Below are 20,087 nucleotides of genomic sequence, written 5' to 3' on the forward strand. Positions count from 1 at the left end.
ACATATGAAAGAAGTTGGATCAGATAATGTTTTTCTAATCCATGTGCTCCAAGTGTAGGAATTGAATATATCATTTAATCCTTAAGTAAATTTTATAGAAATGTGTATATTTTAGAGTAGTATTCAAAAAAGTACATGAGAAACATTGCATGTAGCCTGCATAAGAAAAGTGTCTATTATTAAATTGCATCCCTGAACTCCATTCAAGCAAATCCTGTTTTTAAAGTGAAGCCACAAAACCAAGCAACTGTTGTTATTGTTATGGTTATCTGGACATTGCTTTGCATTTATTAACATAATTATTTTCATTTTATGCCTGTTAAAGATATTCACCTGTGGCATCAGTTTTGTCAAGCATTTCAAATTAATTTCCAGAGGATATTAGAGACACTGTTCATTCATGCTGAACTATTATCCTGGGCTTGACCTGTAAGACATACCTATTTCTTTACAGACAAAAAAAAACATGTTCTTTCCACATGTAATAATTTATTAGTTTCCCTTCTTTTTATGTCTTCCACTGGAATTGCCTTATTTGAAATAAGTTAACCAGCTAAATTTGCTGCCATTTCAACTTACATGCTACATAGTTCAGTGGTCCCCAACCTTTTTATCGCCGCGGACCAATCAGCCTTTGATAATTTTACCGTGGCCCGCTGAGCGCGCGCAGGGGTGGGGGCTTTGGGCCACACGTGCGTACCTGCGCGGGGCTCTCTTCCCTGGAGCCTTTGCGCACGGCCCAGGAGCTTTTGCGCACGGCCCAGGAGCCTTTGCACTGCAGCGTTCATGTCCCCCGGCCGCTGCGCGGCCCGGTGCCAGGTACTCCACGGCCCGGCACCGGTCCGCGGACCGGGGGTTGGGAAACAGTAGAGACCTGCCCTGTTTTTTTGCCACCAGTTAAATTTGGGGATGCATAATTTCTCATCCGCCCAAAAATAAAGTCTTGAAGTCACTTACGTGTTGCTTCATGTAAGCAGTCTGTCACATTTTGATTTCTATAATCACATTTTACCTTTGCACTGCGTTCCATATATACAAATAAACATTTCCTACTCAGCTAGTTACGATAAACATCAAAATAAGGAATAGCATACAAATATTTTCTCAAAGCAAGAAGTCCTTCTAAAAAAAAGACATAAAATGGGGAAAAAAATTACAGCGTTGCTGTGAGCATGTGGTTTTCTCCTCCACTCGCCTCAAAAAGCAGCACCTTTCTCTTACTTCAGGATACAGTAAAGTGGGAGGTAAAGGACCATGAATACCTAAACCAGTTAGAAGGAATAAAAATAATGATGCTCGATGGATCTTGCCTATCACCTCTCCATAACAGTTGTCTTTTAAAATATTGTCTTTTACATTGTTTTTTCTTCAAACTTTTCTTCTGGTGTTTTCCTTGATTTTTTTACTTGGTTGTTACACTGAAATGATTTGGGGATTTTATAAAATGCTGTAAGAATTTGGCATTAAAAGACAAAATAAAATATGATATTACTTTATCTCATCATAATAATATAAATAAGAAATTGTCAGCTAAAAACAGGACTTTGGAACTTCCTGTGCTATCTCATTTAACAGAGAGCAAATGTGGGACAGTGCTTAGCATATCAGAGAAAATCCAACTCCATGTTTTGTCATGGAGCTTGATGAAAGTGGACAGTCGTATTCCTAGGGATACAATGCAGTGGAGAAATGTGTTGCAGTCTTGCAATAAAAAGAAAGTGAAGATAAGTGTATGTCTGAGGAATCCTTTTTTGCAGAGAAGGAATTTGTTAAAAGGAATATGTGTGGTGGTGTTTCTGCTTATCTTCCATCGTTTCTTTCCAAAGAGAAATAAAAGGCTGCATAAAGGAGATAAAATAATAATAGCAATAGTATTATTGGGTGCTGGGAGATGATGATGATGAGGAGGAGGAGGAGGAGGAGGAGGAGGAGGAGGAGGAGGAGGAGGAGGAGGAGGATTTTTGGGGGGAAAAACACTGGGCTCCCATATTATGCTAAACCATAAGTGGTTGGTTGCTTTAGGCCCTAATTTAATATGAAAATAGGGACACCTGTTCTATGAATAAAGCATAATTTGAAACCCTAATTTATTATTAATTGATTGCAATTGTGGCATTTCATTATTTATCAGTAGACATGCATAGTTCACTCCTGGCTTAGTTTACACCTTTAAGCACCTGTAAACCTAGACAGAAAAGCAGGTAAAAGTAAGATAAGACACCCTGGAGCAGAGCAAGGCAAACCACCCAAACACTCTAATTTGCCATGTTATGATACACATTTGCAATATTCAGGTTGCATTGAGTGGTATTCCTAGGTACACTTTAAAAATTGTGAAATAAATGCAAAAAATATTGTATGAGTATTTTGTCTGGATGCAATTTGTGAATGTTTTTGTCAGAACCCTTAGGATGCATCTGACGCTCCCATCTGTTTCTCCAGCTGTACTGAAAGAAAAATTGCCTTGAGCCACTACCCCAATTGATTGGCAGATAAAATAGTGCAGATGTCCCAATTGAAGAAGCTCTTCTGCCAGCAAATAATTGCACGTTGACTCGAATTTAAAGAAAATAAGGCTAGCTATGGGTCCCTCCACCAACTGACCGGAATGAAGCACAAAATCTTTGTACCTCATGCTTATAGAAGTTATTTCAGTCAGCTTTGATACACAATGTCTTGTAATGTTTTAATTTAATAGAGGCTTGGGTGGTCTTTTAAGGCCTATGAGTATATTTGCAATGCTAAAGACAGATCATATAGTATCTCACAAAATAGTTGTCATGGAAGTTTGTCTCTTCATGTGATGGGTACCATGATGCATATTGTCAACCACAAAAGAATTGTGTTTACAAGACAGTAAGCAAGTGAAGCTACTCCCTACTACCACTTCTAGTTCCCCAAGATTCTCCTGTCTATCCTACTTTGTTTTTTGGGCGTATAGTCACAAAGCAACTAGGCTGCATTTTGACTTTCTGAGAAGGTTTAAGAGGTTTACTTAACTATAGTTAAGGGCATCTTTTCTCAGTAAAGATGTTGTTGTTTTGCAGCCTGCTTGCTTCACATTTATTTTTTAGATTATTAGCCAAGTGAGTCTGGCACCAAAGGAGGTATATCAAAATATCACACTACTTACTGCTGCTTGTATTTTATAGGATTTTTTTTAAAAGAAAGTTTTAAATCAGAGGTTCCCAAACTTTCTCAGTTCATGGCACCCTAAGTGCCTCAGTAATTGTTTCACAGCACCTGTAGGCTAAAACTGTGAGCTACTGCTGTGTTTTTCTCACAAACTAAAAATATCCCATGGAGCCCTGAAGGCTGCAGTGCAAAGATCAAGAACTGTGGACTTTAAATGATTGTTGAGAGAATATTTGGTATTCTTTAGATATAAACACTTCTGGCAAGGCACTGCCCTAATTTGGCAAAATTGAAAGCTTAGAAATAAGGAAACTGCTCAGGACACTGAGAAGAATTAGCCAAAATATGACATATCAGAGGTTTTTGAGGAAGGAATGGGAAATCTACATTGTGCTACAAACTTCCATTCCTCTGCTGGGATTTCTTCTAACTTTCTTCCACCCTGCAACTCCTTTATATGTTTTCAAAATCTGCTCTAGAGGATTGGGGGACATTCAGGGCCAGATTTTGAGGTCAAGTGTGGAAGGTATATTACATAATTGTGATGGATCTATAAAAGCAAACTTAAACAATTACCCTTAAATTGTATCTCTGTCTTGAAAACATTGACCATAAGAATATAAACATGCTCTCACATTAGAAGCTTAAACATGATACTAATAAAGAAAAGCACAGAATATTTTTCTGAAGGTCCTCTATAAATATTACAGTGCAGTTGTACATGCCTGACACTGGTACCCGAAAACAATGACTAGAATCAATTTATATGAAACCTGGATGTTTTGAAATGTCAGCTTTCAAGTCTCTATTATATGATTCTTAGTAAGAAATATAACAGGAAAAAGGAGAAATATTAGAGAAAAGACCTTTCATATAATGATTCTTTGTCTGGGGAAAAAACAGCTCAGTAGCTCGTTTTAGAAGGGGAAAATGTTGATTGAACTGTTTTGTACCCAGGCTCAACACTATGAAGAAGAAAAAAGAGCATTAAGCCACGAAATAATAGCCCTCAATAACCATTTGATAGAAGCCAAGGTGACAATCGATAAATTATCAGAAGATAATGTAAGTATTTTCTCTACTACAGTACATAGAAAAATGAAGGTAAAATTATGACATAGGATAGAAATATAATGTTGCAAGTAATGTTGGTATTCTTTTGTTATCTTCAGCTATTAACTACAGATAGTCCTTGTTTAGGGACTACTACGTTTAGCAACAATTTGCAATTACAACATGATGAAAAAGTAACCTTACAGCCAATTCTTGCATTTACAACCTTTTCAGTCTTTCAGTCTAAAGGAAAGGAAAGCTGAAGTAAAATCATAAGTACAGTTACAGTTTCACTGAGAAATTTCTTAGCTAAATGACCAAATTGTTGGTCTCTAAATTGTGGTCACTAGATAAGGACTATTTGTACTCCACTTATGTACAGAACACTTATTTTATTATTAAAGGTTTAGCAAAATATGTTGCTTTTTTTCCCTAACAAATGAGACAATGATCTCAGTATCAAATGGAGCCAGCAACTACTGACACCGTCATTAAATTCTAATTATATGCTATATGCTGGTCTACTGTTCTAAATGTTACTTTTTCTGTCCGAGCTAAAACACATGAGGAAAGGTTGCAGGAATTAGGTATGTTTAGTCTAGTGAAAAGAAGGACTGGGGTGACATGATAGCAGTGTTCCAATATTTGAGGAGCTGCCACAAAGAAGAAGAGGGCAGCCTATTTTCCAAAGCACCAGAAGGCAAGGCAAGAAGCAATGGATGGAAACTAATCAAGGAGAGAAGCAACCTAGAACTAAGGAGACAATGAGAACAATAAACCAGTGGAACAGCTTGCCTTCAGAAGTTGTGGGTGCTTCATCACTTGAGGCTTTTAAAAAGAGACCGGAGAGCCACTTGTCTGGAATGTTATAGGGTTTCCTGCTTCAGCACGGGGTTGGAGTAGAAGACCTCCAAGGTCTCTTCCGACTCTGCTATTCTGAAAGCATCCAGCCTCTGATTCAGAACTATCATAGTCTCTGTTTGACAATATTCAAGTTAACTTTCCCTTAAAATAATTTTATGGGATCAGTTAACTTTAACAATGGGTTACCTTCTTCTATACAGAATTTTAATTGGCAAATATTTAATTAAATGTTTTCCCCAGTGTTCTCATGACTTTCATTTCATCAGTGAAGCCTTCCTTGTTGGTTAGTATCAAGTCAATGATTTGTGCCTTTCTCTACCCTCCGAAGAAGAAAGCCACTAGCAAAAGAAACCAATAATTTCCTCAGAAGACAATGCTTGGCCAAGTTCGTTATCCAACAAATGCTAGGAAAAGTAAAGTCCCCATCACTACCACCCCATGTCTTCTTGAAAGAAGAGTAATTTGCTCCTGGAAAGCATCATCCCCATCTTTTCCTTGATTAGGCAGGTGATAGTGTACTGCTTTTATTCATCCCTCCATATATTTTAACCCAGATGCTTTTTAGAGCATCACCAAATGAATTCATTCACTCCAATTTCTATACAAGCATGGATGCATTTATTTATCATATCATTCCTTTTTACTGCTTTTACTTCTTTGAACTAATTGCATCCTTTCATTGCTATATTCCAATCATGGAGCTTTCTGTTACATATATATTAAATTATTAAATAACATGTACTATAAAATGCATGAATATTATTAGCCAATCTTTCTGATTTTTTATTTAATGGTTTACTAGGACACGTTTCAATGTTCTTCCTTATTTTTAGTGTACAAGTCATTATCTGATATTGATACTATATATTTTCTTCTCTAATTCCTACAGGATTCAATTTAAGCCGTCCTGATCAAGCTCATTAGTTTTAGGCAAACACTTTTTTTTTTCAGACCTTCTAAGATATAATCCATCTTGTGCCAAGAAACTTATGATGATCATCAAGTTTATGATCTAGGAAGTCAAATGTAACATAACTTGCACAGCCAGTTATTCCTTGGCAATATTCTTCTTTCTGTTTACAGTCCTTTCCCCCCTTCCTTCCTAGATGTTCGATGTCCCTAATGATGTAAATTGTAGCACTTTCTTGCAACCTCCACATTGATTAGCAGGAAGTAATAATTGTTAGCAGATTTGTTAACTCATGGAAGTTATTCTGCTGCATTCTGATCCATGCTCTTGCTCCGATGAAATTAAAGTCTAGGCAATACATATTCATTTTAGTTTCTCAGAACTCTGAATCGTGTATGTTCTTCAGTGATCTTCTATCCCATTTCCTGTTCAGCAATATCCTTTTCTCCCTTTGAAGATTGTAACTTATTTCTTTAGTTCCGATGACCCACCATATTTTCAATGTAATATATAGTTCAGTTCTTACTTTGCATTGATCCCCACCAACTCATTATACTCACATTGAATACTGTAATATTTTCTCCATCCTTTTTTCTGAAAAGAAAATGGCATGTCAGAAGAAGCTTTTCATCACCGAGGAATACTTATAGAGATTCTTCAAAGTTCTTTTCTGCTTGAAGAAAATAGTCTACCAAGAGATTAATAAAAAAAGCATGAAACTCTGATTAGCTGTTTGATCAACAATCAAACAGTAGATACAGACATGCAAGACACTGTTCTGTATAGTAGGAATTTTGCATGGAGTCCTTTGGGCTCTCTGAGCAACAATCTCAACAACCAAGGACTGAGAGCACCAAAGTTCTTGAGTGTTCAATCTTACGCTACATATATTCTCTTCTATTGGAAGAATTTTATGTGAAATGACTCCCTAGTCTGGCAACCCATAGATGAATGTGGATTGCATTTGCCAGGGCTCCTTAGACTAAAATTCATCTGTAATTCTGTTTTCCAAGTTTACATGATTCCACTTGGTTGCCAAGCTCAGATGTGCCTGAAATCTCTTTGATGTGTCAAAATTGTATTAATGAGAGAGAAAGAGTTCCAAGATTCAAATTTTGGACCTCCTCTTCCTATATCTTGGCTGCTCTTTTCTCAGGCTTGAAGTTCTCTGCCATGTCATCTAGCCCTTCTGTACCAATGAGAATCATTGAGCATGAGAATCAGAAATTCTTATTTCATCAACTTCAACCATTTTGTTATTAAACAATTGTTCGCCCTTAGTCAATGTAAGGGTATAGTTCCCTTCTTACAACCATGGCAGGTTAAATCCATTGCTTTTTCTCTGTACGTTTCTCAGATTTCAGTGGAGACTGAACTTAAAGGCCAGCAATGGCTGGTTCTTTGCATAAGTGATATCTCTGTGCAGAGAACTGCTGGCTCTCAGTTAATTTCTTACAATATTTTCTCAATGTCATGGTAGCTGCAACTTCTAGAAACTGCAGTTTCAACAAACCCAATAAAGATGCCAGAGTTAGGCTGCTATACATTATCATGAATCCATTTATTTTTAGAATGGGATGCTTTGGCAAATACCACAAAAGCCTTCATGCAGAATTCATTTAGATATTCACCAGAGCTTTCATGCACAACTCAAGTTGTTTGTGTGGATATTCTTTGTACATTAGAACACATAGTTAAAGGCAGACAGAAACTGTTCTATGCTCAAGTAACTCATTATTCTTGGCTTCCAAACTATTTTGGTTTCTTCAGGGAAAGCTATTTCCACAAACAGATGACAATCTCAATCTAACCTATAAAATTAAAATAAGAGTATTGCTGTAAGCATAAACCTGCTGAGTGGCAAGGAGTAATTTACATGATGGCGACCAACCCTCTATTGATTGGAGGAATTCAGACGAACCATCTTCATTATATGGTTGTACAGCAAAAGAGCATCTACCACTTATATAATTGGATGGATCCATCATCAAAATGCTCTTATCTTTAGGAGATTTTTCCTTACATTCTGCCAAAACTGCCTTCCTATAATTGTTCTAGCTCTACCAAAATTGAAAGAATGTGCTTCAGAGAACAGGATTCATATGCCAATAACTGGTTTTAATGCTGGTGGTCTTTACTCAGTTGGGACATCTACACCAGTGTCATCATGCCGGGAAGTCACATTAAAGTTATTAGTTGGGTCTGTAGCTATACAGGAGAAACAAAGAGATGATGTTTAAATGATAGACAGAATGCTATTTATATCATATATGAATCATTCTAGAACAGGGGTGTCGAACTCGCGGCATCACGGTGGCATCACGTGACATATCGGGACTTTTTTCCCCTTTGCTAAACCCGGGGGAAGGGGGGACAGCACATGACGCATCCAGGACACGAGTTTGACAGCCCTGCTCTACAAGGTATGAATTTTATCAAAATATCAGGTGACATTGTCTCCAGATTTTTCATGGAAGTACCATTTAAGCCCATTTTATGTGTAAATCAACCCAACATTTTTGGTGATAATAATAAACAATATTTTCAGAGCAAAACCAAGTGTTTTGAATTTTTTTGAATGGAAAAATTCTGAGAGCTACGCTGATTAAAGCAAACAGCATCAGTCTGTACTTTGAGGGCAACATGGAAACACTCAAACTTGATTCAAACGTGGCTCAATATTTTTTTATATTTTTGCTTGTCATACTTTGTGCATGTGAAGTAAGATCATTTGAACAGCACAATTGTACATATCTGCTCAGCAAAACTCATTGAAGTGAATGAGGTTTACTACGCATTAAATGCATGATAGGGGTTATCAGGAAATTCACAAAAGAAAAGTTTTTCATACTGTCATCTCTTTACAGTCACTGAACTCCTAAAGAACCTGCTTAGGAGACTTGTAGAAGCCACTTAAACCAAGTGGAGAATGGCAGAACTGCTGGAAACATGGAGATTTGCTCATAATCGAGCTGGGATGTTGATAATTTCCTGCATTTATAGAAGGGAGTCTTTTGTCCATTTCTTCCTCTGGATCTGGGTTCCCATGTTGCTCAGGAGAATTTAACAGATTAACAGAGTTGGAAGGGACCTTGTAGGTCATCTAGTCCAACCCCCCGCCCAAGCAGGAGACCCTACACTATTTCTGACAAATAGCAGTCCAATCTCTTCTTGAAAGTCTCAAGTGATGAAGCTCCCACAACTTCCAAAGGCAAGCTGTTCCATTGGTTGATTGTTCTCACTGTCAGAAAATGTCTCCTTATTACCAGATTAAATTTCTCCTTGATCAGTTTCCATCCATTATTCCTTGTCTGGCCTTCAGGTGCTTTGGAAAATAGCTTGACCCCTTCCTCTCTGTGGCAGCCCCTCAAATATTGAAAGACTGCTATCATGTCTCCCCTGGTTCTTCTCTTCACTAGACTAGCCATGCCCAGTTCCTGTAACCATTCTTCATATGTTTTAGTCTCCAGTCCCCTAATCATCCTGGTTGCTCTTCTCTGCACTTTTTCTAGAGTCTCAACATCTTTTCTTTGTGTGGTGACCAAAACTGGACGCAGTACTCTAGGTTTGGTCTTACTAAGGCTTTATAGAGTAGTATTAGTACCTCACTTGAACTTGATTGTACCCCTCTGTTAATGCAATTTAGGATTGCATTGGTTACTGACTTTTCGGGGGCGGGGGAATCAGGAGCCAGTAATAATTATAGATGGAAGGATCTGTAAGTCTTAGAATTGGAAGTAGCCTTTTCAGCCATTCATTCCAACTCTCTGCAGAAATGTTCCTTTTGTGTATTTCCTTAATTTAATTTAGGCTCCTCCAAGTAATTGCATTCTTGGACCAAACTGAGATCTTTGTAAATACTGACATTTTACATTGTATCTAAAGAAAGGGAAAAAATGTAAATGTGTTTAATGTGCATGGTTATTTTTCAGCCAAATCAGTTTTCATATGAAAAACCACCATACAAGTGACATTTGAATAGCTCAATAGCTCTGCAGATTGAATTGAAAATATGTCGCAATTAAGGTGCTAGGTTGCTATTATCACCCCTTTCACCAAATTGCCAAAATAAAAAATTCTCATTTTCTTCAGGGGTGAAATGAATGATAATTAGTCTAATAAATATATCTGCCAATTCTGAGAAACAATGGCTGAATCTATCATGGTTGAAGTAGTTCTCCTACATGTGATAACCCACCAGCCGCTAACCTATGTAGCTATTAGTCTTGGTCAGTGTAAAATTATTTTTCCCTATAGTGTCAAAAAGTAAATGTAGACTCCAACTACTTTCACATATTCATTTAAGTCCAAATTGGTCAAAATTGGAGTATTCCAAAATGTTTTTATTCCTGTTTCTCTAAATGAGCTAGCCACATGGGTAGTTGCCTGCTCTTGAACAGACCTAACTAAGAACTCATGTGAGTGGATAGATCTTCAACCATGATCACCTTTGCATGTGATCATGGTTGAAGACATTTTGCATAAGACATTTTTGAAGATTTGGATTCAATATTTGGAGTGTGCCACTCAATTAAATTAGTGTTTCAGGTGTCTTTGGGGCAATTTTCTTAGTCTTAGGTGAAATTAGAAGGTTCAGTAGCTATAAGAGCTAAATAGACATTAAATGCAGGACTGAAATACTGAGCAGGGCAGAAATATACTTCCTATATCCCTGGGAGTCAATATGTATTCCCACATCTTTCCAGATTGTTGCCATTCAGTTTTATGAGCACCATAAGTAAATAGGGGGGGAGGGGACCCTTTGAATTAAAGATTGCCCATATTTTTTGTGATGCAATCATGTATCCAAGTGGCCTTTAATCAGTGTTTCTTTCATTTTTTTTTTCAAAATAAGCATTTATAGAGACAACAAAAATCTTAATCTATAAAAAGAAAAAGAATGAAATTGGATTTGTGGAAATGTCTTTGTTATACTCATTTTGAAAATTGAAATTGCTGGATAGAATAATAACAGGCTTACGTTGACATTCAATTGTGTTTTTATTGCACTGGATAACTATATGTAATATAGCCATGATTGTCTTGGTCAATGGCTGACTTCTATTTATTATTATTCTACTTGGGAGGATGACAATAAATTCACGGAGACTGTTTGTCTCTTTAAAATGAGACATTTGAGAGCATGGACATTGTCCAATACAACCTTCCAGGCTCATGTGAAAGCACCTGGAGTCTGGATTCTAATACAATAAACCTTTTGTTATCACATCATCATTGGGATGAAACTTTAAATTTATTCGGTTCTTTCTCAGATCTCTTATGGCAGCTTTTTGGATGTTGTGGTAGAACTAATAATTTTAAATGTCATTTTATGTTATTTTTCAGGAGCTCTATAGAAAGGATTGCAATTTAGCTGCTCAGCTGCTCCAGTGTAGCAAGAATTACGACAGGGCGCATAAGCTTTCTGAGGTAACATAAATAAATATATCAGTAAAACTCATCAATGTGCTTGCTATCGAGGCCTAATTCTTCTTCGCAAGAACTGTGAGATGGAGACAGCAGGATGGATGCTCTGATGCAGTGCCTAGGCCAGAAATAGGCAGCAGAGGGAGAAGTAACCAAGGAACCCAAGGGCAAGTCCACATTCACTAACTATCATGAGAAGGTCACTAAGATATAATGCCTTGACAGTAACATTCACTTACTGGAATGGAGAAGAGAATCTGGGTGGGATCCTAAATCGAAACAACTGGATGTCAAAATACTAAGGATGAGTGGATATTAATGCAACCATGTTTGAGCCCAATTGCTGCAAGGCCAAAATGCAAGAATGAAGAATGTTCAAGAAGCTCCATGTCTCCTGTACATTATTTTGATTTGCTTATATTGTCGTAAACAAACTTCCATGGATTCTAGGATGCTTATAAATCATAAAAACAATCCAATCACTCAGCTGCACCCCCTTTTATATGGTTAAATGGGATTTTTCTTACCAGAAAGTCTGCCGAAAAAGATATCCTGAGTATTACTAGAGTAGAGGCTATCCCAAACTCAACTGCCAAGCTGTAACAGTGTAAATGGTGGGAAATTCAGTATTTTGCCTGCAGCGACAAAATATTTAAGGACATTCTATCCAATAACATACTGTATATCCGCATATCCATTTAGCTATTCTTGTGACCCTCCCAGAAGTATCTAATTCACAAGTTTGGGAGACATGAAGTACTTTCCTAGACTTATCTAAAAATCTAGCTTTGCCCAACTGTACTCCTCTAGATGATTATGGCAATTTTGGATTCTGGAAGTTGGAGCCCTGTCATATGTGGAAAGCATCTGTTCAGTATAGTTCAGCAATTCCTAGAGATTAGCAGTTTTGTCTTTGAACTGGGAACCTGTCAAAGCATCATATGAAATGCCTGGGCACATGTGTATATGTTTATCTGCAGAGGCACAGACATATGCCTATGCATAGACTTAGTTATAATTCTGATTTTGGCATTCTTGTGCAAGATCTTGCAACCTCGTGGGATTTCAGTGCTTTTTGTTTTGTTTTGTTTTCTTTTATTTTGCTATGGAGCAGCCAGGATGCCTTTTGAGGGTCCTGCAGACATCTCATTGCTGTGCTTGCCTAACCTACTTAACCAGGTCAGTTAAAGACCTAGCAATTACATTTGCACAGTATGCTCATTTGAAATCTAAATTGCAGGGTTTCTTTAAAAAAAAATCCTAATTAAACTTGAAAAGGGAAAGAAAGAAGTAATAAAGGATGAATAAAAACCTTACCGTTAAACTTTCGTGATATGATTTTTAAAAAAACGCTATGCATTCTTTATATTGGACTCAGTCATGTTTATTTCATGTTTAGTTCAAAAGTCATAGAATTTATTTATTTATTTGTTTATTTGCATCCATTTAAAGAATGCCCAACTGCAGATTACGTTGGGCGTTATACATAATTAAAAGGGGAAAAACAATAAAAAAGAAATGGATGATATGTTTCTGGAAAGTCTAAATACGACAAAACCAACTAAATACCAAACAAAAACTCACAGGGCTCACTCACCATCTTGTCCTAAAGTCAGAGAATATAACCAGGTTTTCAGTATCTTACTGAAATTCATCAGTGTGTAAAGACCTTGGGGTGAATGCTATTCCCAAAGGGTAACACTGCAACAGAGAAAGCACACTGGATGACATCATTTAATCGAGGAATAATGAAAAACATCCATTCTGCCATATTGTACAGGACAGGCAGAAACAATTGTTAATCAGCAGTCTCTCAAATAACCAGGCTTTTAGCCCTGGAGGGCTTTACAGGTGGTAAACAATAGCTTGAATTGTACCCAAAACTCAATTGGCAACCAATGCAGCTCATGGAACAGTGGTTTCCCATGGCATATTGAGGCATGGTCATTGCTGCCCACACTGTCCCATTTTGGAACAATTATAGCAATAGCACTTAGACTTATATACCACTTCACAGTGCTTTCTAGCACTCTCTAAGCGGTTTACAGAGTCAGCCTATTGCCCCCAACAATCTGGGTCCTCGTTTCCCGACTTCGGAAGGATGGAAGGCTGAATCAACCTTGAGCCTGGTGAGATTTGATCTGCCAAACTGCTGGCAGCCGGTGATCAGCATAAGTAGCCTGCAGTACTGCACTCTAACCACTGTGCCACCACAGCTCCTTAGAAGTTATAGCTTCTAAGTGGTTTTCAAGGGCAATGTCATGCTGAATGCATTATAACATTGCAATCATAAGGTGACTAGGACATGAGTGATCATCTGAAGGGCCTTCAAGTTGAGGAGCAAGTGCAACCAATGCACTAGATGGATATGGTGAATACACCAGATTGTGTACCATTCTCAAATGGGGGTTTGCTGCCCCACCCAAGATGAGAGAGGGAAGCTCCCCAGGACCAGAAGGCCTGAATATTCAGTCACTTGGTCATGTCAGAATTGGGCCTAAGACTGTTCCTTCCCATCCAGATTTGCAAAGTCTTCAAATAAAACAAAGCAACACTTGGATGGTCCAGGGACAAGACATACTGTCACACTTTATCAGGAATCATAAACATATTTAGTTTCGCCAAAACTTCTTCAGCTAATGCAGAGCTAATAATACTGCAAAGTGTGTCAAATGTTACACTATAAAAATAAAGAATCCAGCCTCTAGTTCAATCTTTTCCTCAGTCTCTGACTTTTACTCTACAAAGATGAAAAAATGTTGAAGATTTAACTTAATTTATTTAATGTACCAAATTTATTCATGTACCAAAGCAAATTCATTGATAATCCTTATTCTCCCATTCTGAAAAAAATAGAAGAGCTTTACTCCCCCATTACCAGCCTGAGCCCAGGGGTGAAATCTATTTACCTTCCCTACCAGTTCGGAAGTGCGCGTGCCAAACTACAACACTGCTTTTTTTATATTTTCCATTTTAGTTAAAGGATTGTAATAACAGGTCCTGTGGATTGTGTTAATATCTATTAACTGATGGTGTTGCCTAGTTTGGTAATGAAACATCTTCAAGAAAACAACCAAGCTCAGAGAGCACCAAGGACCCCACAGTTAATAACTATCCAAGGTTGTGTATTAAAAGAAAAGAAACCATGTATATGCCTAGCTATCAATTTTTGTAGAGCTCCTAGAACACACATTTGGTCACAGTCCACATATGATGACCATGTGCCCTCTTCTGGCATCCAAAATACCTTCTAATTAGACAAGATAAATGTTCTCAACCTTTTTGGATAGGTAGGGGGAATTTAAAATTGCTAAATAAGTACTGTAAATTTAAGTTTTATTTATTTATTTATTTATTGGTTCGATTTATATGCCGCCCTTTTCCAGAGACTCAGGGCAGCTTACAATGCGTTAAGCAATAGCCTTCATACTTTTGTATATACCTGCTTAGTAGGGCTTTCACCCCCCCCCCAAAGCGGTGTTCTTTTTTATACAAAGTCACCTTATTGCCCCCACAATCCGGGTCCTCATTTTACCTACCTCGAAAGGATGGAAGGCTGAGTCAACCTTGAGCCTGGTGAGATTTGAACTTGCAATAATTGCAGGCAGTTGGTGTTACTTAACAGTGCTTTAGTCTGCTGCGCTACCAAGGCTCTATAAGTTTTGTGTTTTATTGCAACTCTTTCACTCTTTAATAATCCTAAAACCCCTCAAAATCTACAATTTAAGGTACTGTTTTGCACACCGATATAAGTAGCCCTCAACTATGACTGGTCAATTAACAATCAATCAAACTCATGATGGACCACCTCCCCCACCCACCCACCCCACCCCGGCAAAAAAAAGGACTTACAACCCAGTTTCAAAGTTCTGATATCCTCTTCCTGCAGTGACATGACTACATTTCTACATCACTACAACCACCTGGATTTACAGTGTTTGCAGCCCCCTGAGATTCCATCGTTTATGGCTTTTTTCCCCTGAAACCAGTCTTTACTTCTGGTTTTTGGCAAAACTGCCCCATAGTGAGCAATAGGTTCATTTAACAATCACAACATTTGCTTAAATGAGTGTGGCATTCACTTTATGACTTCCATGTTCGCTTTACAACTGCCCCCCCCCAAAGTCATAAAATTGGGTCTAGTCATGTGGTGATGTGCTGTATGACCATCCCAGCTTACAACACTAATTGTGGGGTTCAATTATCTCAAGGAGCACACATTATCTTTCACAAACATAAGAGGAGGGAGAGGTGCAAAAATATCAATCTTGGCTGATAGGAAAAAAAAAGAATTGATTAGTATCTGGATAAGACACCACAAGGAAATCTCAAAGCGACAAGCTAAATTGGGAATTGCAAAAAGTATCCCAAGAGGGGGGGGAAAACCCACAACCATATTCTTGCCAAGGAAACCATATATATCTATTCATGAAATTACTAGGAGTTAAACATGCTTAAGGGAGATTTTACTTTTCCCCACTCTGCTGAAGTAAGCATCACCAGTGAGATCTAGTACAGCTGTGGAATCTAATCAGAGGGGGGGAAATTGCATCAATAAAATTGTGCATCCCTAGTCAATATCATTTGCTTTTTAACTGTTAGCATAATCACCTGGATAGACATCCTTCACAAATTAATTTTGAAAACAATCCCAAATCACTGCATTATAGCACCATTTTATGTCTATTTGTCAGGCTGGAAGTTTCACTGGGATCTAAGGTGGTGTGTTGTTGTTTTTTTTCCCCCAAGCAAAACTATTTATAGGATTGCAGACTTAGTTTTGTGGACTCACAAAAAAATGAGTATGGGAGTCTTTGCACTTCTGGGCCCTAAATTACCTTTCAGGTTGCATGTTTTGTCCCCATCTCTTTCTTCATTACAGCTGAGAAAACGAGAACAGCTGCTTTCATGGCTTCATAGCCTATGAAGGGTATGGTTGCAGTGCATGTGAAGTGCATGCTGCTGTGCTGCAGATGTTCATATACCATAAGATTGGGCTTTGGGGGAAGATCAGGGACATTGAGTTATCTTGTAAAAAAAAGAAGTATGGCCATATCAAAATATTTTTAATTTGCTTTCTTTGCTGAGTGCTGTAACTTGCCTTTATGTTGACAGTGACTGATTATCCAGATGAATGCATTTCGTTAGAAGTCAATTCCATTAGCACATCACACTTGCAAAAAGCTTCTTTACAAGAAGAAGATCTAGCTACCATAGAACTCTGCCCTATTGATTTATTGTGGTTCTGTGATGAAGGCTTTTTCCTGAAAGCTACATTTGGCCTTATTGTAGTACAGCTGTACCAAAGTCTTATTCTTGCCATTTGGACTTTATGCGCAGAGCCATTACCGAGTCCAACTTTTAGGGCATCTTGTTAGGCAAATTGAAAGGAACACTTCAGGTTGCTGTGTGTGGTTGCTTCCTTCCTGTTTCTTTTAAGTTTCAAATGGAGGACGGCACTGTCCATGCCACACAATCTTTCTTGTGCGTCCAGGACTTGCCTGCTACTTGTGTATTTTTTTTATTAAAAAACCAGGTTCAATTGCAAGCCCAGTCAGCTTCTGCCAGTTGGAATAAGCAGCGCTGTTTCTCCCCTTAAGTGGCTACTTTAACCTAGCTTGACATGATTGTTCACAATCATGTCAATGAGGAATAACTTTATGTCACAGGAGCAAGCTTATTTTGGCAGTGGAAGTAAGTGGAAATACAACCTGCAATCCTCAAGATTAATATTGAACGTTAATTTGCAAATGTGTCTTATTTAACAGTAATTGGTGTGTACGGTATATTAGTGTATTGATATCAATCAAAAAATGACAAAGGGGAAGATATTCATATATTTAAACATCTGAATGTTAAACATCTTCCCTCTATGAGGCAGGGCAGCATATAACACATAAGCACACAACAAATAGCTAACTCCTTTAGTCAACCAGGGCAATCTGCCATGTTCGAACATCTGAGTTAATAATTCATTCATGATAGGAGCCTTTTTATTTATTATTGTTTTCTTTCACTTTAAAAACCACATTTGTAGGCTTCAATACCGTAACTGGGATTTCTAGATCATAAGCTTTACTGTTGACAAGCCTTTTATATATTTTTCTTCTCCTTCCCTATATTTATTTCAGCTGCCAGCTGAATTTCAGGAACGTGTCAGCCTCCACCTAGAAAAGCATGGATGCAGCCTCTCGGTACCTCTGTGTCATACATCATTTGCCGATAACATACCAACTTGTGTCATTGCAAAAGTCTTGGAAAAGCCTGATCCAAACAATCTTTCTCCCCACATGTCAAGCCCATCAAGCAGAGATCTTGCCTTCCAGGAATCTATTGGAAAACTTGGCCAAAGACCTCAGTACAAGTCCGACATTTACTGCAGTGATACAGCTCTTTACTGCCCTGAGGAAAGAAGGCGGGAGAGAAGGCAGAGTGTAGACATGCAAGTAAAAGGCGTTGGGTTCTTGAGGTCCCAAAATTCCACTGACAGCACAGTTGAAGAAGATGGCTTCCATTCCAGCTTCTCTCATGAAGCTTTTCCAGAATATGTTACCTCTCTACCTACTTCTAGTTCCTACTCCAGCTTTAGTGTAACGTCTGAGGAGAAGGAGAATGCCCAAGCTAGCACTTTGACAGCCTCCCAGCAAGCCATTTACCTGAGCAGCCGCGATGAGATGTTTGAAAGAAAGCCATCTTCAGGTTATGAGCAGGGGAGTCCAAGGTTTGCCAAGGCTAAATCTATTCAGCACATGGAGCTGGCAGATGACAATGAGAATTCCCCTACTTTCACTAGGACTATGTCACCTTATGCAAGCGAGCCTTATCATTTCTCGGCCATAACAACTCAACAAGCTTTAGCATCACAAAAGATGCGCAGTGAAAGCAGGAACTCCCATTTGTCAGAAGAAGATCTACCTGGACAGTGGAGACAGCTTAGTGTGGAAGATATTGGTGCATATTCTTACAGGAACAGTGGCAGACTTTCTCCCTGCAGCTTTTCAGAGCAGTATTACAGAAGTCCTATAAAGAAAGGAGACAGTCGATCAAGTCCCATTTATGCTAGTTACAAAGGTGATAGCTTCTCAGAGGGAGATGATATTTGTCAAAGTAGACTTGTGGACTCTTGCTTCCTGAGGACAGACAGTGGCCTGAATATTGACATAAGTACCAGTTGTAAGCAGGACAAATTGCCCTCTTATAAAACAAAAGAACTGAGGGACAAAAAAAGTGAAAGAATCACAGTCCAGGTGTGCAGTAGCAAAAGCATTGATGGGAGTCCTGTGTTGAAAAGAGAATACGTCGATGTTAGTCCAAACAGTTCAGCTGAGTCCCTCAACCATAGTTCTATGGAGGCTTCAGAGATCCATCAGTCTTCCATCGAGCAAGGAAGCCATTCAAGCCTCCATAGCAAACAGCAGCAGTTTCAACGGACTGGAAGTACAGGCTTAAGTCGAAAGGACAGCCTCACAAAAGCACAATTGTATGGAACCCTACTTAATTGAAACATCTTCCAAAGCTGCAATAAAGAGATAGAATGAGACAGAACAGCAACTATAATGACATTTGACACGTCTAGTACCCTGTAGGTTTCTGAGAATATATATATTATATATGTATATGTATATGCATATACATGTATGTATATACACATATATACATATACACATACATATATATGTGTGCATGTATATATAGAGAGACACAGAGAGGAAACATTCACATACGAACAGTCACGGTACTGTTTTAAGCAGGAAAAATGATAAAACCTGATAAAGGGAAAGAAAAATATTACAAGACACTTTTCACATACAGTAATGACTTTTCCATCTTGGATACCAACCCTTTGCCCACTTTTATAACCTAATATATTTTTATAAACAAAATGGTATTTATTAGATTATCCTTAGTACTCTCAAGCACTTTGAGTGACATTTTTTGTCCCCTTCAAGTAAGTTTCTTATTTATTTTTTGTGCATGAGGCCACATGTGCCTAAATTCTTGGAGGGAAAGGGTTAAAAGAGAAAGAGGGAGCAAGGGAGAAAAAGAAGGGAAAAACTTTTGCAAGGACAAATCAGACCCTATAAGATTTTAAAACGTAGATTGTGTGCAGTGCAAGATATACAAGAATGTGATATTATAAAGAAATCTATTTTTAAATGAAATGGAATCAAAACAAACCACAAAGTTATTTAATACATATGTATTTAGGAGAGGAAAAAAAAACTGGGGGGAAATGAATGCACAAAGCGATACAGATATTTTGGTTTGTCTGTCCCATTGTGTTTCAACTTCCCCACACTGTACACTACCTCAAAATTAATTGAGGGGTTCTTTGGTCACTTATTTTTCTGTAAGCTTGCATTTATATCGTCTCAACTGCATGGAGTGTCACAACTAGTACTGTATTTTGCATTACTTAATAAAAGGCACCAGTGAAAATGTTTTGATTTTTTTCTCATTAAAAGATGTTCTGACAGGAAGTTGTTACTGTGTATTCAATGGTTAAGCTATATACAAAACATAACGTACTTATGCTACATCAGACCAAGCCTCATGGGCTCTGATGGTAAGCAATGCCCCCCATGATATTTGTAATGAACTCAAGTGATGAATAAATGCAAAATTATAAACCAGGCAACCATGTTCATGGGTTTACTACAACTTTTCAACAACAGTACAGTACTTGGAGATGCCTACC

At 38.0% G+C, this 20,087-nt stretch overlaps 1 protein-coding gene across 3 annotated transcripts in view; it reads left to right on the forward strand.

Annotated features, from left to right (window-relative positions):
• Window positions 1-19,865, forward strand: part of BEGAIN (brain enriched guanylate kinase associated) — a 171,072-nt gene extending 151,207 nt beyond the window's left edge. For all 3 annotated transcript variants that reach the window (XM_034418476.2, XM_034418477.2, XM_034418480.3), the window contains 3 exons: window positions 4,093-4,200; window positions 11,309-11,392; window positions 17,521-19,865. In XM_034418476.2, the coding sequence (XP_034274367.1) occupies window positions 4,093-4,200; window positions 11,309-11,392; window positions 17,521-18,891 (1,563 nt within the window). In that variant the 3' untranslated portion in view covers window positions 18,892-19,865. The remainder of the gene's footprint in view (window positions 1-4,092; window positions 4,201-11,308; window positions 11,393-17,520) is intronic.
• Window positions 19,866-20,087: the final 222 nt, after the last annotated feature.

This window comes from Pantherophis guttatus, chromosome 1 (genome assembly GCF_059756535.1).
Source record: "Pantherophis guttatus breed Tessera chromosome 1, ASM5975653v1, whole genome shotgun sequence".
In the NCBI taxonomy this organism is placed as follows: Eukaryota; Metazoa; Chordata; class Lepidosauria; order Squamata; family Colubridae; genus Pantherophis; species Pantherophis guttatus.